General features: G+C 40.2%; 1 protein-coding gene across 9 annotated transcripts in view; it reads right to left on the bottom strand.

Annotated features, from left to right (window-relative positions):
* Positions 1-23,587, bottom strand: part of EPB41L4A (erythrocyte membrane protein band 4.1 like 4A) — a 279,429-nt gene that overhangs the window by 16,124 nt on the left and 239,718 nt on the right. For 7 of the 9 annotated variants that reach the window (XM_081505741.1, XM_081505745.1, XM_081505742.1 and 4 more), the window contains 3 exons: positions 15,214-15,261; positions 14,067-14,144; positions 2,776-2,895 (listed from right to left, as the gene is read on the bottom strand). In XM_081505741.1, coding sequence (XP_081361867.1) covers positions 2,776-2,895; positions 14,067-14,144; positions 15,214-15,261 — 246 coding nt within the window. The remainder of the gene's footprint in view (positions 1-2,775; positions 2,896-14,066; positions 14,145-15,213; positions 15,262-23,587) is intronic. The other 2 variants (XM_081505743.1, XM_081505749.1) reach the window with 1 other exon arrangement.

Genomic DNA, 23,587 nt, shown 5'->3' with positions numbered 1-23,587 from the left:
AAGAGTTGGACACAACTGAGTGACTTTCACTTTCATATACCATGTAAAAAGTGAGCATGAAAAAAATATAATGGCTATATAAGTACACACATATATATACACACAAAAGTTTGTGGGTAAAATGGACATAAAGAAAGGAATATTACCAGAATAAAGGACATGTCATAATGATAAAAAGGTCAATTTATCAGGTAGACCCCAAAAAAACACTTTTTTTTCCCCACAAATATGTCTGTACCTAATACCAGAGCTTCAAAATAATCTGAAATAAGAACTGACAGAACTAAAGGGTAAAACAGAAAAATCCACAATTATTGGAAATTTTAACATCTCTCTCAATGACCGATTGAAAAGTAGAAAAAGAAATCAGTAAAGTCACAGAGCATCCAAACAACAACCTCAGTTAACTAGATTTACCTGACATTTGTACCCAATAACTAAGAATGACTATTTTCAAGACCATCCGATCATTCATCGTTAAAGACTATATACTAGCTCTTAAGATAGATCTCAGTAAATTTCAAATGACTGAAATCTTACAGATTTTAACCAAAATACAATTAAATTAGAAATTAACAGTAATTTGATATGTAGAAAATCTCCAAACACATGGAAATTAAATAACACACTACTAAAAAAAACAAGGTCAAAGAAATCATGGATTTCAGTGTTATCTTAAGAAGATGAAAAAAAAAGAGCAAATGAAAGACAAAATACATAGAAGAAAGTAATAAGGAGTAGAAATCAATGAAACAGGTAACAGACAAAGAAAATTAACAAAACCTTTTGAAAAACTAGAAAACACAATTAAGGAAAAAATTAATAGAAGAAACAATTTATCCACATCAGGAATGAAAGAGGTAATATCACAACAGATGTTCAAAGGACACTAAAAGAATTATTATAAACAAATTTTTTATTAAAAGATGACAACTTAGATAAAAGGAACAAATTCTTTTAAAAACACATACTACCAAAACCTACACATAACAAGTGGACACAATCTTAACAGCCCAGTATCTGTTAAAGAATTTCAGTTTCTATTTTAAGACTTACCACAAAGAAAGTTCATGGAAGGGTTGGTTTCCTGGGTAAATTATATCAAATATTTATGGAAAGAATACTGTTAAGTTTATACTCTCAGAAAATAGAGAAAACAAGGAAATGTTCCTAAACTATTTTAAATGACCAGCATACCCCTGTTTAAAAAAAAAAAAAAAAATTGACACAAATACTACAAGAAAATTGTAAACCAGAATCTCTCACGAACATATGGAAAAAAATCTTAACAAAATAATATTAAATAGAAACCAGCAATATATGGAAAGGATAATAGGTTTATTGGGCATTTATCCCAGGAATGCAAGGATGTCTCACTCAAGGCTCAGCCAAAGTAATTCCTCCACTGATAGAATAAAGAAAACCCATATCCAAGACACTATCCCTCTTTCTACATGTAGGCAACACGAGACATCTAACTACCCAGGATAATAAAGGGATATAGGTAGTTAGTCCCAGCTCACTTTTCCCTTTAAAAATGTATGCTTTGGGGCTTCCCTGGGATGGTTCAGCTGTAAAGAATCCATCTGCCAGTGCAGGAGACACGAGTTCGATCCCTGGTCCAGGAAGGTCCTGCATGCTGCGGAGCAATCAGACCTGTGCAGCACAACTCCCGAGCCTGTGCTCCAGAGCGCAGGAGCCACAAGCATGGAAGCCGATATGCCCTACAGGCCACGCTCCACAGTAACAGACGCTACTGCAATGAGAAGCCAGCTTACTGCAACTGGAGTGTAGCTCCCACTCGCCACAACCAGAGAAAAGCCTGCGCAGCAACAAACACCCAGGACAGCCAAATAAACAATAAATTTTAAAAGTATATATTTTTTTAAAATGCATGCTTTGGGACCACTCTCACCTTTTATAATGGGTCACATTCTCTCTATGGAATATGCCCTTCTCCCGGGGCCTGTCACCTTCTGGGGTGGCCCATACTCAGTCTATGAAGTGTGTACCCATAGACAGAATAAATAAAGCTGCTTTCCCTCTTAGTTCTAGGAGCACAGTCCCCTTGCCTGCCCACTTATATCTCTCATAAGTGTCCTATATTAATAAATCTACTTCTTGACCATCAAAAAAAGAAAGAGGCACTTTGGAGCAAGAGGTGGGTGTGGGGAGTCTAAATCTGGATGATGCACATATTTTTTTTAAGTATAAACATTATCAGTTCAAAAGGAAATTAATCCGGGGGACTGGCAGCCTCATCATCATGGGATAATTGTGCTCACATTTGGCATTGCCTAGCTACAAAAGGAGCAAGCCAATCTCAAGACTGGAACATAATGAATCACTCACTGACAACTGTTCACAAATGGCAATTTGATGGGAAGTTAGTCACAGCTAGTTCAACCTGGACCAAGGCTTCAGAGGGGAGAAGCAGCAGGTATTTCACCAACAGTCTGGCTCTAGAACAAAGGAGACTTCCTACTTACTCAGCTGAATATACACTTATGTTTAAAAACAAAATAAAACATGATTTTGATAGCCTTGTGTTTATGACATTTTGCTTTGGCTGTGTTCCAACTTCTACCCCTTCAGATATAGTTGATGAGTGTCACAATAAAACAAAGTAAATACGACCAACAAAGAGTAGGATAATCATGATAAAACGGAATCACTTTGGAAGACCTCAAAAGAGACAGCCCAATGTGCCCCAGAATCCACATGCCTCCGAAAGTTCAGAATTGTTGAATTAAGGCATAAAGAGGGAGCACATACGAGCGAGATCTGTGTCTGGATCGTCTATTGTTGGGGTCCGCCTGGTTTTTCTCCTTTTGTCTCCTTAATACAGCTTCCCACTGTGGCGCCGAATCAACCATATCATTCTCCTGCCGTATTCTGAAAAGAAGCAACATTCACCTAAAGTTAACATCCACATATGTGTTACCTTTATCAGTTCATCCTAAATGTGCTGTCAAAAAGTATCAAAGTTATGAAAAAGGTCAAAGGTCAAAGGTGTCAAAGGTATTAAAAAAGTTATTAAATAAGCTATTTAGAAGTTATTAAGAAATGAAATGCAGATGACACCACCCTTATGGCAGAAAGTGAAGAAGAACTAAAGAGCCTCTTGATGAAAGTGAAAGAGGAGAGTGAAAAAGTTGGCTTAAAGCTCAACATTCAGAAAACTAAGATCATGGCATCCAGTCCCATCACTTCATGGCAAATAGATGGGGAAACAGTGGCTGACTTAATTTTTCTGGGCTCCAAAATCACTGCAGATGGTGATTCCAGCCATAAAATTAAAAGACACTTACTCCTTGGAAGGAAAGTTATGACCAACCTAGACAGCACATTAAAAAGCATAGACATTACTTTGTCAACAAACGTCCGTCTAGTCAAGGCTATGGTTTTTCCAGTAGTCATGTATGGATGTGAGAATTGACTATAAAGAAAGCCGAGCACCGAAGAATTGATGCTTTTGAACTGTGGTGTTGGAGAAGACTCTTGAGAGTCCCTTGGACTGCAAAGAGATCCAACCAGTCCATCCTAAAGAAGATCAGTCCTGGGTGTTCATTGGAAGGACTGATGTTGAAGCTGAAACTCCAATACTTTGGCCACCTGATGCGAAGAACTGACTCATATGAAAAGACTCTGATGCTGGGAAAGATTGAAGGTGGGAGGAGAAGGGGATGACAGAGGATGAGATAGTTGGATGGCATCACCGACTCAATGGACATGAGTTTCGGTAAATTCCGAGAGTTGGTGATGGACAGGGAGGCCTGGCATGCTGTGGTCCACGGGGTAACAAAGAGTCGGACACAACTGAGCGAATGAACTGAAGAAATGAAAGGCTATTTAAGAATAAGCAATTTTATTATAATCACTCAAAGCTAAGAATGTATTAAATATTAATATATCCATAAGTAGATAAGTGGGTAATATTTATATTTTTGATATATTAATATTTATATACAAACACATAAATGTATATTGGTTATTTTCAGACTTTGTCCCTGGTTTAAATTCTTTTAGTCAAGAGACATGTGTCAAACAAAAACTCATTTGAAAGATATTTAGGTTTTGACTAAAGAAACAGTACTGTCAGCTAAACAATCTTAAATCATGAAACAAAATCATTTTATAAAAACATCTAAGTAAAACAGCAATGAATAGTTCTCCTTTGCAATGATCTTCAAAATTTCATTAAGTACCAGGTACAATTCCCTATTTTTAAGCTAGAAAGCTAGAAATTCAAACAGTTAAATATGGTGGCATAATGCCTCGGCAGCGGGGTAGGCACAGAACATTCTGGTTATGCTGCTCGCATGTTTAAGAGAGAATGAGGGCTGAGCACTCAGTGTGGCCAGGGTCCTGGCAGGGAGTATAAAATGAGGGAAGGGAAAGTTGAGGGGAGAGGGGACTGGGGGGTACAGGCACTTGTCATGTGAGATCAGGGGACAATATTATCAATCCTCTCAGTTTTCAAAAGATAATCTACAAATCTGGATTTTTTAAAAATGAACTCTTTAATTTTTTAAGTAATGGCAACCAGTTGTGAGTGTGAAGATACTGAATGGACCTAGCAAAAACCATCATGGACCACACTCAGTCTGCAGAAGTTTCAGTCTTTTGATACATCAAGCCTTTCTATAATCAAGGGTGAGGAGTTACAGGGGAGAGAGGGGAACAAGTATTAAATTAAGGCAAGTGCTTAGTTAATGTGTAAATAATGTCTAGAATGCACTGATGCTGTGAAGCCATGAGTATTTCTTGCGAAAATCAAACAACTGTTACCTGAATCTCTAACTCTGAATCTATCTAAGTTCTTGAAGAAGCCACCCCAGGGTGTTTCTGTCACGCTGCTCTCCCAGGACACGGGAGAGCGGCATGGCATCACACGGTAATCATCCCACACTGGGGCTGCATGAGCAGAGTGTTTCAAAGCAGAAATGAGCAGAATAGACAAGTCTGGAGTCATTTCTTTCACTGAACAGATGTCTTTTGGTTACAGCACTGTGGGATGGATATCTGGATTTGCTTATAATGCAGATCAGTAGAAGTGATAAATATTCATCTCACTTAAACAGAGACAAAGGAAAGCAAATTTGAGTTTAAAAAAAAAACAAAAACAAAGTAGCTTAAAAGGAAAAAACTATTTAAATCTCTCTGTATTAAAGAGGAACTGTCTTAAGTAAAAAATTATCTGTAACACACTTCAAGTCTTTCAACTGTATATATTTCCTCACTAAAGTTTTCATTTCTATTACTTGAATATTAACAGGATACAGTGATGGTATTTTTCACAAATTCAAGAACATAGTTCCCTCTCTCATGATACATGCAAAGTAAATTAAAATTGAACATATATGGTTATGAATCTGAATATTAGAAGTAGCTAAAGAAAATGAGAAGATATGCAATTCGAAGTCATATGATTATTAATAATTCTTTGAAACAAACACTGTTATTTTTTATATTTTGACTAATATACAAACACATATGTATATGTATTTTCATGGCCAAAACCTACACCTCGGAGCCATTCCATGCATCGTGTGACAGCCAGGGACCAACCAGAGCTGCTGGGGGAGAACTGTCCTGTACACCCCCAGGACTGAGCAGCCCAGAGTTAGGAAGAGATGGTCAGTGGGAAGGTGGCAGGCTGGCAAGGAGATATCTCCATTCGCACAGGAACCCACACCTTGCACTGCCCAGGGATAGACATAAAACCAGGTCCGTGCAACTCCCAAGCCTGGAGTCTTTTAGATGCAGCTTCCATTCTGAACTAAATCACTGCATAGCTCATGGACAGGACTAAATTTCACTCATTTTATTTTTAGTCAGTTAAGTCAAAATCTTTAAATATTTCTGAGGGGTCAGGTATACCAGCAAGGGTGAAACCTGACTGAGGCAAACACACTTTTGCTAGAGGAACATTCCCTAGACGGTTCAAAGGAAGCACAAGGAGTATGTGCTCATTCTTCTGTTGTGGACTTCAGCTAGCTACCTTCATGCTGAGGCTTTTCTCCAGTAAAAAAAAAAAAAATGAAAACTCCTACTTCCAGTACCTTACTGGTAATAAGAACTATATCAGAAAGAATTTCAGACCGTGGCCTGTACCTTTAACTTCCATTTTCCTAATCAAAAAGTCGAAAGTGTAGGGCAATGAAACCCTGTCCGTTAATATCCTTGGGACCCGCATGTTCCAAAGACAGACGCCCTCTGCTGGTGATGCGGCTTCATAAATATTCTAACAAGGTGCATTAAAAATGTAAGGCTCGCTGGAGAGTCACAACAGAAGCACGTTTTCCTGAGTAATGGGTGCTGTGGCTGCCTTAGTCTGTAATGAAGTTTGAAATTACACCCTTACAAAAGGCCTCTGGTTAATGGTACCTCATTACAAGAATGAAAGTGTCATTTCTTCCATCACTGACCTGCTCCAGAAAACACAGATGCTACTTGGAAAGGAAAAACCTTACCCTTAAAGGCAAGAATACTGTAATACTCAGTCCTTAGGAGGCAGAAGTTAACTGTTTTGTTTATGCATAAGTAACTAAAGAAATCTTTACATGTATAACACATATCCTATAATGGTTCTGCCTTGTGAGTCTCATTTCTCCTGAGACGTGAGACACAAAAAGTATTGGGTTTTGCTTCTTTCCTGATAATTTTAATTTTAATGCAGGAAGTTACATTATGAAGAATAAAAACACTGTAAGCACTATATTGATATAGGGCCTTTTGAAAAATCAAAATGTTTTATATTTTGACTTTTTACAGTCATGAAAGTGTTAACAGGGGAAAGAGTCTGTTGCAATTTTTACTGGGAATATATTCATTTTCAAATGTTATATTTAAAGTCGAACCTCAAAAATGCTAAACATTTCTTTCCTGTATCCACTAAGGCAATAACTCTACCTATCATATTTTGTCTATTTCCTCAGTACAACTAAGAAGACTTAACAGCTAGACTAAGAAGCCTTACCATAAGAAGCCTTTTTTTTTTTTTTTATTCTCCATCATTTTATTTTATGTTTTTTTGGCTACGCCACATAGCATGTGGACTCTTAGGTTCCACAACAGGGATGGAACCCACAGCTCCTGCAGTAGGAGTACAGAGTTTCAACCACTGGACCACCAAGGAAGTCTCGGCTTTTGTGTTTCAGTTAATGTATAAGGAAGAGAGTTGCTCTAGATCAGAGCATTTTCCAGTAATATTTCAGAATAAGAGAGTTCTGATATATTTCCTTCATATCTCACCAAACTTCAACACCCTACTTTTCCAGGCTATCCATGCAATTTAGATTTTAACTGCATTTGACACTTAGTTAAAGTCTGCAAATGATTGTGAAGATGAAATGCCATAAAACCATTTGATAACAATAATGAAGATAATGACTGTTCTTAGTCTCTTCTTTCCATCTTCCCAATTATAGTTCTGCTTCTTCTGCAAAATTCTTCACGTTACCAAATGAATTCTTATACAAATCTTTGTGGATTTTACTTTGTCCTCTACCTTTACCAGGGCAGTTTCATTCCTAACAGGACATTCCTTTATACCAGTTCTTAATTCATTTCTCCTTCACTGAGATAAAAGACCATGTTTAATACAAAACCTGAACAATCTTACAGAGCAAATGTAAAATGACGCTTTCAGATGATAAGGAGCAATACCCACTGCTCCTGAGTTCAGCCTAGTCCCAACTCCGCTGTTATCTGACTCAGAGACCCCTGGGCAAAACGTTTACCCTTCTTTCTTCATCTACTGAATTACTGTGAAGATCCTTTCCAGCTTTAAAACTCTGTTTTTCTCTTTGTGCTTCATTTACAAGGCAGCCAGACTCTGAAACAAACCTCCACTCTTCAGCTACAGCACAACTCTCCAGACAATTGCTTCATATGGCCACTCCACCGCTAATAGTAACTCTGCACTTCCCAACTGATTGTGGACTTGTGTTTCTCTACAACAGCTTTCATTTTGGGATCACCTGCTATAAACCAATCTTCTTTTTTTTTTCAGTAGTTTTTCTTCCCTAGGGAAATTTATATCGGTTCCAGGCATCTGTCAACATACTCCTTGAAGATCAGTAAGCAAAAAATTCATTTGCTTTTCCCACCTTCCCCCACCATCAATAAATTATTCTTATTTGCTCTTAAAGGTGCGTCAGTCTCTTCCACTTATACCTTATGCTCTCCCTCCTAACATGGGCTTCCCTCGGCACAATATCCTCTCCCCAACTCTCCTTCTGTTTTCATAATCGTTCAACCTGCCCCGAGTTTAGTCCTCCGAGAACATTTCTCTGTTGCTGTAGCTTTGTGCTTCCACAGTCGTCTCTATCAATTTGGATTATGCTCTGGAATCCCTAAATTATCCATATCAAATGTTTAAATCTTAATACAACTTAATAAAGTGGAAATCAGAACCCTGTGCCCTGTGTGTAGCACAGTGAACATTATTTCCATTGGCTTTGTGCAAACAACCCACTCCAGACCCGCAATTTGTACCTGGTTTGCAGCCCAGACACTTCTCTCAGGGACAGGAACCAAGCAGGAGGGCATGCTTGCAAGGAAACAGTTACCTGTTTTCAGGCCATGTGGAATAAACACCCTTGGGTTTAAGTTTGCCATCATCCAAAACACATTTTTCCCTTAAGGCACAGGGACAGTAATGTTTTCTTTTGTTTTATGATTCTAACAACAACAAAACCGTACCAAGGCCGTGATCTGGATTTGCCTGCCTCGCCGTATCGTCCCTGTTAGCTGCAGTGCCACAGAGGATGGTTTCTTACTTTTCTCAGAAAAATAATATAAAAGACTTTGTGGAACACATTTAAAATACTTCAAACCATGTTAATCCATTATTCAGATACAGACTCTCAGAGACACCTAAAAAGCAGGAGGAAACTCGAACAACATTTGCGGCAGGATAAACTCATATGTTAGAAACACTGGCTTCTTTGTTGTTAAAGGGAGCTGCCTCTGCTTTGCAGATACAATGGGGACTTCAGGTAACACTCAGCAGCGCTAAACATTCTCATCAGTCGAATGCAGGGCTCTTTCAGCTTTCCAAAGCACATCCATTATCTCAGATCTTCACAAACCTCATGAGGTAGGCAGGGCAGGTATGATCCCATTTAGCATGTAAGAAAATTAAAACTCAGAGGGTAAAGGAACCAGCTTCTAGGCACGGAGATCTTCAAAGCAGGGACAGATTCATAATGCACGGTCCCTCATTCTTTGTTCTGCACTCTATTTCACCCACACACACGCACACATGGGACCACATATCGCCTCATGTACATAATTCATGTGATTATGATGCAAACAGCTCAGAATGAAATTTGGGAAAGGGCCAAATGGTCCCCTGTTGCCAATTTATTCTAGTCCTGTTCTTACCCCCAGCTTCTCCCATTTTTCTTACTCTTGTAATTCTCACCAGGCTCCAGAGTTACTTCCACTTTTATGCTTATGCAAAAAACACCAGACTGGTTCTCTGCCTCACTGCCCCCTACCTCCTCCAAATCTCCCACTTCAAATCCTAAAAGCCTAGCAACACATCAAAGCTAATGACTGAGTAAGCCACAGATCCCAGTGAATGCCTAAAGGAGAGAGCTGATTTTCATCAACAGCACAAAGGATATTTTGCAGACCAGTTCCTTTGAATGTGAAGGATATTTTATTAAGCTGAAGGTATTTTCAGGGAAAGCTGGCTTATGAAAGGTTTCACTGCGATAGATCTACTTCTTAGGTCCTCCTTCAACATACTCTGCGGGCAAGTCCCAAGCACGGCCCAGGGGTTCAAATCCATAAAGAGGAGCCAACTGACCCTTCTGATTTTACGTGCAAGATTCAAAATTCTAACTAGTGAAAACTAGCGCAATCTAATACTCACAAAGATCATTAATTTAATGCTTCTCTGTACTTGGTAGTTTTCTAATTTGATTAATTTAATTGAACCAATTTTTTCACAAATCGGTATAGAAAAGTAAGTAATCACAAAAGAAATTTGCAGCCTTTTAGATTTCAACCCTACCAGTGAACTAAAATATCAACTCCATTTCCCAATATCAATCTATCTTTCACTATTTAGATCATAATGACCACTTTATCACTTTTTGGAGATCAGATACCCTCTTAAGAATTTAATCGATCTACAGACTCTATCGCCAGAAAATTGTATGCTTGGAAACAGAGAATTTTACATAAAATTTCTTGAGATGATGATACCCCTAAGACCTACCCATCAATTAAAGGATAAAAAAGCCTGGTCTGAAAATACAAATGTATAAAGTGAGGGAAGATGGGGAAATGGAGGACAAAGTTAGAAGAAAAGTGGAAAAGGCTAGAAAGAGGGTGTAGGAGAGGTCAGGACAGCCAAAGAAGAGGCAGTGACACCAAAATGAGATATCCAGCTCTCTCTGTCACAGTGCTATCACCTCTTATATCTCATTTAGTCTTTGCAGTAACTCAAGAAAACAGATCAGGTAGTACACATACCATTTTAAGGATGAGAAAGCTAAGTTTAAATTGATTAAATGAGTTGCCCAAGGTCAAACAGCAGGACAAGGCAGAACCAAAACCCTGACCCACTCCCTTAGGGTTTTGTTTTTGCTTTTTTTTTTTTTGACACTTTATCACTGGTTCCTAAACAGAGACAGACATCAGAGAGGACAGGAAAGAATGAGAAAGAAGCTAAGAAAAGAAAAGAATAGGGGGAAACTGGGTGAGGGAAAATAATGCGATAGAGTAAAAAAGGGAGACAAGAGAAGAGAGATGAAGACAAAGGTGTACGTAGAGACACTGAGGGGAAAATAAGAACCTGTCATCTTAGATGTTATAACAAGAAACTGCTCCAACTTCCAGCTAATTATACAGAGAGGAAAAAACTATTTTCTCAAACCTCAAAATCTAGAAAACTGTAGTTACCCACGCAGATTATGAAAACAGTAAAGAGACAACTAAAGTGAAAGAAGATTAAGAAATACATAAACAATTTCCCAAACAAAGGAGGCTTAAGTCTCTGCTGTTGGAAATTTCTGTGGAATGAAACCCTGCAGTCATTGCACAGTCCTCACCCATTGGCCTCACTAGCTCTCGACCCAAAACTAACAAAGGAGGTTGCTTATCTATAGTTATATTTTTCTAAAATTGAATCTAAACAACATCCTTGTTTCTAATACTAGCCTTCCAGAGTCAGTGGGGATTATGATTTTTTTCATGTTGTTCAAAGCCACAACCACTGCTTTGAATAAAGCTGATTTGTAACACTGTCTTGTTAACTTGTGCTTCTCTTCACACAAAATGAGAGAATCTGAAACTGTTATCTATGGGAGCAGCAAAGCAGCTTAAACTCCAACGGGTAGACACTGTGAAAAAACAATATTTACACAGCATTGTCTTGAACCAAATACAAGAGACCTTCCTTATGTTAAAACAAACAACAACAACAAAAATCCAGCGAGAAGCAGTGGCAGAGGGAATAACATCCTGAAGACCACACGTGGGCTCCAGAAAGTCTCTCAGAGAGTCTCTCCAGAGCTCCATGGACACATCATGGGCTTCAAAACAGCACCTGAAAAGCTACTGTGCACAGTCTGTGTCCTTCTGCCCCGGGCTACACACAGTTCCCAAGGGGAGACAGGAAAAGGGGGTGTTTCGGGGGCAGGCTCTGATTTCCACAGTGAGAAACACCCGGAGCTGAATTTAGAGACCTCGCTGGCAGGAAGCAGAAAAGCAGCATGTTCGAGACTCACTTTGCCCCATTCTAGGGTTACCAGAGTCCCTTAATAAAAGCACAAAGGACGCTGGTAAGAGCTTGGCTGGGTCACCCTGCCAATGAAAATAAGGAAAGGCAACTGAGGTTGAAGAGATTCATTCTCCCTGCCCAAAGTTGAAAATCAGACATCATTAGACAACCCTTCATTACAGACACAAGACATATTGGGACCATTAGCAGGGCCACAGTATAAATATTCAGACCCACATATCCCAAAGTAGAATGAGTAGGATCTGGCAAGATCTTAAAGGCTGATAATGGGATGGAGTGGTTAGGGGCAGCATTGCGTCATGGGTGCAGGGCCCCCGGGGCAGGGTCCTGTGCGGCCCCACCCCACACGCTGCACCTCCACCAGGATTCTCAGGCATGGGGATCAGAGCTGCAAGACGAGCTTCTTCCTTTGCCCACTTTCCGCTATGCCTCTGAGAGCCAGACTCCAGACCTCATCTTCTACAGACACAGACACCCTGTGTAACCCTAGGGCAGTATCTCTACAGGTAAAAGAAATTATTTTTGCAAGTCTTTGTGTCAGTGTGCATTGAAAGCAATTTCTCATATAAAGCCTTATAAAGTACTTCAGCATTTAAACATCCAGAACCACCATCATTCTAAAATATACTATTTATACAGTACAATAAAAGCCAATCTGAAAAATTGTTGACGAAACTTGGGTAGAGGCAGAAAACACCTATTAGGAATATTAAAGCCAGTGCCCCTAGATCAGTAATGAGCTATTTAGGAATTTGCTGGCAACCTTTAAATAGTGTTTCATTTTAACAGCAAATGTCACGTTAGCACTTCTGGCTCAAAAAGACACTGTTTTTAAATAGGCTGGCTTCTGAGAAGTTGAGAATAGAGCACCAGGCCCTGGTCCATAGGGTCTCAAAAGGGCTAAAGCGACTCAGCAGGCACGAACTCAGAATACACCAAGCAAAACAGAAATATATTTGTTAAGACGCTGGCTTGATAAGCAGGTCCACAGAAATGGGGGAGGTGTTTTTTGGTTTGTTTTGTGTTGTCTGTGCAGAAATACTGGATTTTAGAGCGGGAAGAGGGTACGGGAGGGAGAGCTACTGTCCACACTCGGGTTTTTATAGATGAAGAAATTGGAATCATTTCCTTGAGAAAAGTGTCCTAACACATTGAGATCTCACTTCTCTCAAGAAGGCTCAACATAGGAAGTTTTCCTAAGAAAGTGGTCCACTCTTACAACGCTGTCTGGGCTGTTATCACATAGGTTTTGTAGTTAGAGAGGCCAATTCAACGCATGCCAAGCACAGGGCTCTGAGCACAGAACAAGGACCCTGGAGACCATCTCATCCAACTTCCTCAGAAAGAGACAACCCAGCAAAAGCACCCGACCAGCAAAAGCACCTCTACCTAAGGGAGTCTGCCCTCCCTTAGATGGGGACTGGTCTCCCAATGGTGGCACTCTGACACTGGGGGCAGACGCTGCTGCTGTGGAGTGCTGTCTCGTGCACTGAAGGATGTCTAGCAGCTTCCCTCGTCAGTAGCAAACCCCCAGTTGTGAGAGCCAAAAGTATCCCAAAACACTGCCAAATGTCCTCAGGGAAGAGAGGGCAAACAAAACTGTCCCCAACTGAGAACCACTGGATTAGGAACTGGCATAACCAATAACTACATCCCTCAGCTCCCCACTTGGTGTTCTTTCTTCATGGATTACTTGCTTTCAAATAAATATTTCAGAATTAGGAAGAACTGATTAAATCGATGCATTGTCATCACTAATATTGATTACATGTCAAATCATGTTACTAACAAGCTCTTAAGACTAAGTCCTAAAAATATGAATTAACTGCATTTACCCATCTAATTGTATGTGCCTGGCACAAGTATAAACACATTTGCATTTACATATACATAAGACTAAAACTATGCAACCACGAGTGTCTTGGTTTTTGGTTGGGCAAAGGATAATGATGTCATGTTAAAAGACACTTCAGGGAGAAATCTCTCTATAAGTGATAAAATTTCTTACCACTCTTAGGCAAATTCACTACATGTTGTACCTAAATACAGATCATTGCTTCTTTTCTTTAATTAACAAGAAGGGACATCACTGTCAAACTGTTTAATCATCTTATTATAAAGATAAGAAACTCAGTTCAAAGAGCTGAGGTTTCCTGAAATAGTACTTTAGAATCATTCCAGATTTCTTCTTAAATACAGCTGAGAAAAATCAGGTGTAAAAATTCATAGGACACACAGCTTCTATAATCAGTGGCAGCCTCTGATTTCAGAGTTCCTGTTAACTATCATATTCCAACATTACCTGTTTCTCTTTTTCCGGTGCTCTCTATTAGAATTTTCTGATTCACTACCACTGCTTGTGTTACAGCGTGAGCGTGACCTGCAAAGAAAATAAGAGAAAAAAAAACATATTTATGAGAAATGAAAAATTTCAGAAAGGTTCATGTAGGTTCTTTACAATTAATTTTGCAATAAAATTATCAATTCAAACATAAGTAGTTGTCATAGCCCTCTCCCAGTCAGTTCCTCAATTCAGCTAGGCATCTGAAAGTCTACAGAAATGTGGAAGCAGACTAAAGTAAATGTCACCATGCTCCTAGAAAGGACCACAGAATCAAGTACTTTCAACAGAACTCTGATGTGGAAAAGCTATAAGTCCCTGGGGTGGATTAAATATGGACTCAAAGTCCTATCAAACCCCTACCCCCATGAAGAGAGGGAGAGTATTTCCACTCCCATTGAATTTGTGCTGGTCCAACAACTGATTTTTCCAACAGAAGGAGGTGGAAGGGATACTCTGCCAGTTCTAGGCCTATCTCTTAACAGGGCTGGTAGCTGCAGCTTCTTCCCAGCCACCTAGGTTAACCAGGTGCAGATATCATGGAGAGAGAGGTCCCAGGCTGACAGCCATTCTGCCAGGGACCAGGTAAACTAGCTAACAAACTGCTGTTCAATCAATAGAATCATATAAGATATATATGGTTGTTGTTATATTCAACCACCCAGTTCTGGATGGTTTTAATGTAGCAAGAGATAAGCGAGGGACTTCCCTGACAGCCCAGTGGCTAAGACTCCATGCTTCCATTGCAGGGGGCACAGGTTCGATCCTGGTCAGGGAACTAAGATGCCACTGTGTGGTGTGGCCAAAAAGAAAATCAGAAAGAAAATAGAAAAGAAAAAAAGAAAGAGAGAGATAATGGAGATAGCTCCTCTAAGACAACAAGAAGCAGAAAAAAAAAGGAGAGAAACTCCTAAAGATGTTAAGGAATGGAAGCCTGAGAACCAGTTGCAGCCAAAATTGTTATTTCAAAGTTTAAAAAATTACAATATTCTTAAAGCAGTCACTAATAAAACCAAACATTTGCCACTCTTGCCTCAGGTCTGAGCTGTGCTGATCTGCTAAGCCCTTTCCCTCTCCCTTGACCCTCCTGCCATTTTGGCTTTTTTACCTCCTCCTTTGCTTTAGGTCCGAATCTTCACCACTGTTATGCGCTTTCCTATGGAGAAAAAAAAAAGAATTCATTCAGGAGAATAGAAAAGTATCAACTGGCTTAGGAAAGCACACCAGAATGAGTTTTACTTCAGTTAATGCACGTTACGGTCATCCATTCATGTCAGTCACCAAACACGTCAGTCACACATACATGCCCAGCCCTACAACAGAAACAATATCAACTGGCCTCAAGAAGCCAACAGTCTAGCAGGGGCTACAAACAGTCCATAAGTAATTATGCACAACATATCTGTTAAGTTCCATTCATGCAATAACAGAGTTCAACTGTAGAGCCCAGATCTGCAACTGAAACAGAGCACTAACCCGATCAGGCCCACCAAACCGAACCTGCCTCACTTGCTTTTAGTTGATTTTAAACTAACCGCTCCCTAGCTTCCTTATGGATAACACCTCCGACGTATGGGTCACTATAGTAATGGCTGCTTAAATTGTTTTTCAGGAACGTGGAGTTAGTTCTTGCGCAGTTCAAACTGGTTGAAACCACTGACCATTCAACTGGGCCTGCATGAGTGTCAGACGGATGACCTTTTGATGCTGGAGGGCCAAAACCTCCACCCTCAGAACACACTAACTCTGCCATCTTCTGAACAGTTGCCATGAAGAACCATGAAGCTCGACCACTCTTGCAGAAACCACCGATTACCTCCCTCTTCTCACCTCCCATCGCCTCTCCCCACGCCTCACACCCCCTGCCTCTTTATCCCATAAATATTGCTAAGTCTGATCTTCAGGGAGACAAGTTTTGGATTTGTTCTCCCATCAACTTACTTGGCTATCTTGTGAATAAACGATTTCTCTGGTGCAAACCTTGACGTCTCAATGTCTGGCTTGCTGCCAGTTAGGCAAACAAACTCAATTCCATAACACAACCCACCAAGCCAAGTTCTGCCATAATCTGATGTCAGCTCTCACCTGAATGCCCTTTCCAACATGCCAGCCTCCATGTCCCTTGTCATCTTCCCTAACGACCTCTTTACTGTAACTCAGCAACCCCATTAGGGTCACACTTTGGACTTTATTATCTGTAACCACCTGCAAAAACCTTGTTCTCTAAACTCAATCTCCTCTCCCTCCTGAATACCACATCCTCAGTTCAGTTCAGTTCAGTCGCTCAGTCGTGTCTGACTCTCTGCAACCCCATGAATTGCAGCACGCCAGGCCTCCCTGTCCATCACCAACTCCCGGAGTCTACCCAAACCCATGTTCATCGAGTCGGTGATGCCATCCAACCATCTCATCCTCTGTCGTCCCCTTCTCCTCCCGCCCCCAATCCTACCCAGCATTAGGGTCTTTTCCAATGAGTCAACCCTTCGCATGAGGTGCCCAAAGTATTGGAGCTTCAGCTCCAACATCAGACCTTCCAATGAACACCCAGGATTGATCTCTTTTAGGATGGATTGATTGGATCTCCTTGCAGTCCAAGGGACTCTCAAGAGTCTTCTCCAACACCACAGTTCAAAAGCATCAATTCTGCGGCGCTCAGCTTTCTTTATAGTCCAATTCTCACATACCACATCCTATTTACCTTCAAATAGCTTCAGTGGGGCATCCTGGTTAAATGTGTGAGTTCTGTAGTCCTGAATGTGAATCTCGTCCCATTTGTTGATAAGTAGTGTGATTTAAACACAAGATTTCTCTACTGAGCCTCAGTTTGAATAGTACTTCCCACACAGGGTTGTTATGAGGATAAAATGAATTAATATATTTAAAATGCACAAAATAGAACCTGGCCCACTGTAAGCACTCAATAATTGTTGGCTATTATCATTATTGTTTGTTCAATGACTTCCATTCTACCTTTCTTTGACCTCAGTAGTACTGTCTATCAACCTTGCAACTTTCCGTCAGCTAACTTTTATTTCCTCCCTGACTCAGTTTGGATTTTCATCATCACAATAACATGTATGCCAGTACTTGAAACTTCCTCTGATTGTGTTACAAAAGTCCAAGGATGAGTGAATCCAACTCTCCAGGTTCTCTGGGCCAGCCCTCAAAAGCTGGTGAGCAGTACTAGATGAGGTTACATAAAAGAGCACATTCACTATGCTACAAATGCATGTGCATAATCTCAGATCTACAACACAGCCCAGCAATCCGACCACCTTTCTCCGATCTAAGAACTCCGAGTTTCTTCAAAGTACTTTCAAACTCCTTTCAGCTTGCAGCCCTCTGACTCACTGTACTACTGCTTCAGCAAATAAGTTTGTGTTCTCCTTCCAAAGCTAAAAGGAGCCAGCCATTAGATGAGAACTCTCACCAGCATCATCATCTGTTATTTACGGAAGTGTCCTTACAATTAAGGTCAGTCCGCTCGCCTGTGCTTTGCGGATCCCATAACCTTTTACCTACCCAGTGATTATCATTAACTACCTCCTGTCTCTCACATATATTCAGCTTGTCCTCAGAGCCAAGTTTCTTTACCTGCTTTCCACATTCTCGTCTCTCCTGTTCAAACATACACACACCTCCTTTGACTCCACATCTCCCACGGCTTTCTCCCCAGTCTCTCTCCTCTCCTGCAAAGCCATACTTCTTGAGAGAGGTCTCTTTCTTGCCTTTTGGTCTCCACATCCTTATCCTTTGTTATATGTGCCTTTCCGATTCAGTCGGAGCAGACATGACTCTTTTAATGCCACATTCACAACTTTCATTCTCCCACTTTCCCAACGTAATTATATCAAATAGCATTACGTTGATAGAATTGTTAATTGTAAACACAATTACATAACTATTGTTCACAGATGACTGATCTAAACAGTGTTTTAGGAACACAATTTCATTCTTGTAGAGGTTTAAATTTTTCTTAGACATGATAACTGCCTAGTTTTCTACTTAAGTTGCTTGCTTAGTTTTCCTCGTACTTCTAACTCATACTTTATCCCATCTCTGAGAGAGCTGCACAACTCCTTCTGAGATGGATAAATACACAGATAATCTGCAAGTTCCATGTAAATCCCTTCTGGAGCACTCTGCCCTCCTGCTCACATTGGACAGTTTGCTGTCTAGCACTGCTACATAGATGTCCCTTTACTCTGAGCCATGGAATTTCTTTTGCACCTTTGATGAATCCCATAGTCTTAGATCACATGGCCTCTTGTTAAGGCAGCTATATATACATATATACACACACGCGCACACACACACAAACACATATGTGTGTGTGTGTGTATATATATATATGCATATATAAGTCACTTCAGTCATGTCTGACTCTTTGCAACGCTATGTACTGTAGCCCGCCAGGCTCCTCTGTCCATGGGATTCTCTAGGCAAGAATACTGAAGTGGGTCACCACGCCCTCCTCCGGGGGGACCTTCCTGACCTAGGGACTGAACCCATGTCTTTAATATCTCCTGCATTGGGAGGTGAGTTCTTTACCACTAGCGCCACCTGGGAAGCCCATACACACTATATATACATCAGTTCAGTTCAGTCACTCAGTTGTGTCCAACTCTTTGCGACCCCATGGACTGCAGCACACCAGGCCTCCCTGTCCATCACCAACACCCAGAGTTTACTCAAACTCATCTACATTAGGTTGGTGATGCCATCCAACCATCTCATCCTCTGTCGTCCCCTTCTCCTCCCACCTTCAATCTTTCTCAGCATCAGGGTCTTTTCCAATGAGTCCATTCTTCGCATCAGGTGGCCAAAGTATTGGAGTTTCAGCTTCAATATCAGTTCTTCCAATGAACACCCAGGACTGATCTCCTTTAGGATGGACTGGCTGGATCTTGTTGCAGTCCAAGGGACTCTCAAGAGTCTTCTCCAACACCACAGTTCAAAAGCATCAATTCTTCGGTGCTCAGCTTTCTTTATAGTCCAATTCTCACATCCATACATAACTACTGGAAAAACCATAGCCTTGACTAGATGGACCTTTGTTGGCAAAGTAATGTCTCTGCTTTTTAATATGCTGTCTAGGTTCATCATAACTTTCCTTCCAAGGAGTAAGCGTTTTTTGATTTCATTGCTGCAGTCACCATCTGCAGTGATTTTGGAGCCCCTCAAAAATAAAGTCTGCCACTGTTGCCACTGTTTCCCCATCTATTTGCCATGAAGTGATGGGACCAAATGCCATGATCTTAGTTTTCTGAATGTTGAGCTTTAAGCCAACTTTTTCACTCTCCTCTTTCACTTTCATCAAGAGGCTCTTTAGTTCTTCTTCACTTTCTGCCATAAAAGTGGTGTCATCTGTGTATCTGAGGTTATTGATATTTTTCCCAGCAATCTTGATTCCAGCTTGTGCTTCATCCAGCCCAGCATTTCGCATGATGTTCTCTGCATAGAAGTTAAACAAGCAGGGTGACAATATACAGCCTTGACATACTCCTTTCCCGATTTGGAACCAGTCTGTTGTTCCATGTCCAGTTCTAACTGTTGCTTTCTGACCTGCATACAGGTTTCTCAGGAGACAGGTCAGGTGGTCTGATATTCCCAACTCTTTCAGAATTTTCCACAGTTTATTGTGATCCATACAGTCAAAGGCTTTGGCATAGTCAATAAAGAAAAAGTAGATGTTTTTCTGGAATTCTCTTGCTTTTTCGATGATCCAGTAGATGTTGGCAATTTAATCTCTGGTTCCTCTGCCTTTTCTAAAACCAGCTTGAACATCTGGAAGTTCATGGTTCATGTATTGTTGAAGCCTGGCTTGGAGAATTTTAAGCATTACTTTACTAGCATGTGAGATGAGTGCAGTTGTGCAGTAGTTTGAGCTATATATATATACATATACATATATATGTGTGTATGTGTGTGTATACACTAAATATACGTAATACATTATGTATATGCACGCATATATGTATATATATTTTTGAGAATGAAATTTCTGACAATGTCTTCTTTATACACATATAATTATGGTTTATCTGGGTATAGAATCCTAAATTGAAACTAATCTTCCTTTTTCATTTGGAGGCAATGCCTCATTATCTTCTTTCCCTGCTTTTGCTGTGAAGCAGTCCAAGGCCATGATATTTATTTGTCATGATCTGTGTTTTTTCCTCTCACATTTTCCTCCCTGATGCCAAATTTTTAAAATTCTCTCTTGGTCTATAATGTTTTAATGATCTTGGTATGGATCTTACTTTTCAACTTACTATGCCAAATGCTCAATGGGTTCTGTCCATCTATAAAGTTAAACCATTCCAATCTGGGATATTTTCTTATATTATTTCTTTAATAGTTTCCTTTCTTGTAATTTTTGGGTTTTTTCCCTCAGAAATTTCATTAGTCAAATGACTGATATTCAGGTTTGATCATAATAATCCTAATTTCCATGGATTTGTTTTGGTTCTACTTTGGGGAAGATTTCCTTAACTTTATCTTCCAAATTAGTTATTTAATATTCTACCCCACAAATTTAAAATCTAAAAACTCTTATTCACTCTTTCAATACCACAGTTTTCACTTTTCTAAAGGTAATAAGTACATATTTTTTAGAAATTTTTGTTTCTTATACTATCTCTATTTCCTATGACCTCCCCCCGCACATACTCCTAGTTCTTGGCTCAGTCTCTGTCTTTCCAAAGAGAAGCCATCCCCAAGTGCAAGGTGATTACGGCTCTTTTTGTATTTTAGACCCTGAAAAGACTGGGACCCTCTGGATGGTGGAGTGCATGGTAACTGACAGTCTCACTGCACTGCAGAGCTAATAATGGGAAGTCTCGACCATTCATTGGAGAATCTTTTGCAAGTTCCTATCTGTAGACCTTTTCCCTAGTATCTTTCCATATCTTATAGGGAGAGTCTCTACTCTCATACCTAGGAGATAGAAGCCTGGCTTCTAGCATTCGTGGCATGAGGACTTCAGTTCAGTTCAGTCTCTCAGTCGTGTCCGACTCTGCGATCCCATGGACTGCAGCACGCCAGGCTTCCCTATCCACCTGTCCAACTCCTGAAGCCTGCTCAAACTCATGTCCATCGAGTAGGTGATGCCATCCAACTATCTCATCCTCTGTCATTGCCTTCTTCTGTCTTCAACCTTTCCCAGCATCAGGGCCTTTTCAAATGAGTCAATTCTTTGCATCAGGTGGCCAAAGTATTGGAGTTTCAGCTTCAGCATCAGTCCTTGCAATGAATATTCAGGAATGATTTCCTTTAGGATTGACTGGTTTGATCTTCTTGAAATCCCAGGGACTCTCAAGAGTCCTCCAACACCACAGTTCAAAAGCATCAATTCTTCAGCACTCAGCTTTCTTTATATAGTCCAACTCTCATATCCATATGTGAGTACAACGAAAACCATAGCCTTGACTAGGCGGACCTTTGTTGGCAAAGTAATGTCTCTGCTTTTTAATATGCCGTCTAGGTTGGTCATAGATTTTCTTCCAAGGAGCAAGCATCTTTTAATTTGATGGTTTTAGTCACCATCTGCAGTGATTTTGGAGCCCAAGAAAATAAAGTCTGTCACCGTTTCCATTGTTTCCCCATATATTTGCCATAAAATGATGGGACTGGATGCTATGATCGTCGTTTTTGGAATGTTGAGTTTTAAGCCAACTTTTTCACTCTCCTCTTTCACTTTCATCAAGAGGCTCTTTAGTTCCTCTTCACTTTCTGCCATAAGGGTGGTATCATCTGTGTATCTGGTTACTGATATTTCTCCCGGCAATCTTGATTCTAGATTGTGCTTCATCCAGCATTTCACAAGATGTACTCTGCATATAAATTAAATAAGCAGGTGATAAAACACAGCCTTGAAGTACTCCTTTCCCAATTTGGAACCAGTATGTTGTTCCATGATTTTTCACACAGATATAATATCTCTGTCTCTTTTACAAGTTAATCCTCTTCAACTAAGGCAAATAAATACTGAAGTTTCTCACAGCTCTGTCATTGGCTTGTCTTTGCATTCTATCTATAGTATCTATCTAGACAACCTCAACTCTATTTCATATTTCAACTAACATCTGTAAGAAATCTATATTTCAGTCCAGATATCCAACAATCCATGTAAATCCCTCACTTGGACTTCTCAATGGTACAACAACTTCAACTTATCACCGACCAAACTCAGTTTTCCTTTTTAAGCCTGTGATATCCAGGTGATTCTTATTTCAGTGCATCATACCTTAATCCATGAAATTATACAAGTCTGGCTTTCATCCTGACACCTGTCACTCCTTGCCCCTCATTTTGATCTTCTCATCCCACTGCTTTTACCTCTTAAAAGGTCTTCAAACCATCCACTTCCTCATATCTCCACATCACCACCTTGGCACAAGTTCCCACTCTCTTTCTCCAGGACCTGTGTGCTGTCTGGTCTATGTCCTCTACCACCTTTCCCCCAGAGACAGTAATACAAATGCAACTGTGTTATCACTCCCTTAGAAAAACTACTGGAATAATGACTAAAATCCTCAACAAAGTCCAGGTGTCCTGTGAGGTCTGACGTCTCTTTCTTTCTTTCTTTCTTTCATCTCTCTCTCTGGGCTCATTTCTAACACATTTCTGTTCCCTCAGTGCTTGAGCAACACTGATCTTTCAGCCTTAGTATGACTATTCCACATCTCCATTTCACCCCAAGGCCCCTACAGGGACTTTCTCTAGTGCTGTTTAACACATGCCTTGCATACAGACGCCCTCAATAAGCATTTTTGAGTGTGAAAATGGATAGGAGTAAAAATAAACTTGTATTGGTCAGGAAGTATAATAGCTTTTCTGTTCTAAAACATTCTGCTTAAACAAGCAGGCTTCAGGATCTATGAAAATTTCTATCAAAATTTATGTAGTAGTGGTTTAGTCACTAATTTATGTCCAACTCTTGTGACCCCATGGACTGTAGCCTGCAGGCTCCTCTGTCCACGGGATTCTCCAGGCAAGAATACTGGAGTAGTTTGCCATTTCTTTCTCCAGGGGATCTTCCCAACCCAGGAATCAAACCCGGGTCTCCTGCATTGCAGGCAGATTCTTTACCAATTGCGCTGCAAAGGAAAATTTACACATGTATTTAATTAAGTTCCCCTCCTCTGGAATGAATCCAACATTTCATCAGTCTCTCAGAGAGTTTCATCATCCCAAAAGGTTAAGGACCAGGGTTCCAGGCTCCACTAGAATTTGATAGATTTATCCATTTAATGACAAACAACTAGCAAAATAGGAAATTGATATGTTTTGCAAAACATGTTATTCTGGCCATGCATTGCAAAGTAGAATTTTCCATTATTAAATTTAACTCCATGATATTCCTCCACGCTGATGACAAATCTCAGTTTTAAATGTCAGAGTCGATTCAGCTTTGCAGGGATTTGTGCTCAAGGGCAAGGTAAATACGTGTGAAGATGAAACAAGACTGAGAAAGCAGA

The sequence above is a fragment of the Giraffa tippelskirchi genome, chromosome 7 (genome assembly GCF_054371585.1).
Source record: "Giraffa tippelskirchi isolate mGirTip1 chromosome 7, T2T-mGirTip1v1.2.pri, whole genome shotgun sequence".
NCBI classification, from domain to species: Eukaryota; Metazoa; Chordata; class Mammalia; order Artiodactyla; family Giraffidae; genus Giraffa; species Giraffa tippelskirchi.
Note: the sequence above shows the minus strand (reverse complement) of the source record. Positions and strands in the feature narration are given on the sequence as shown.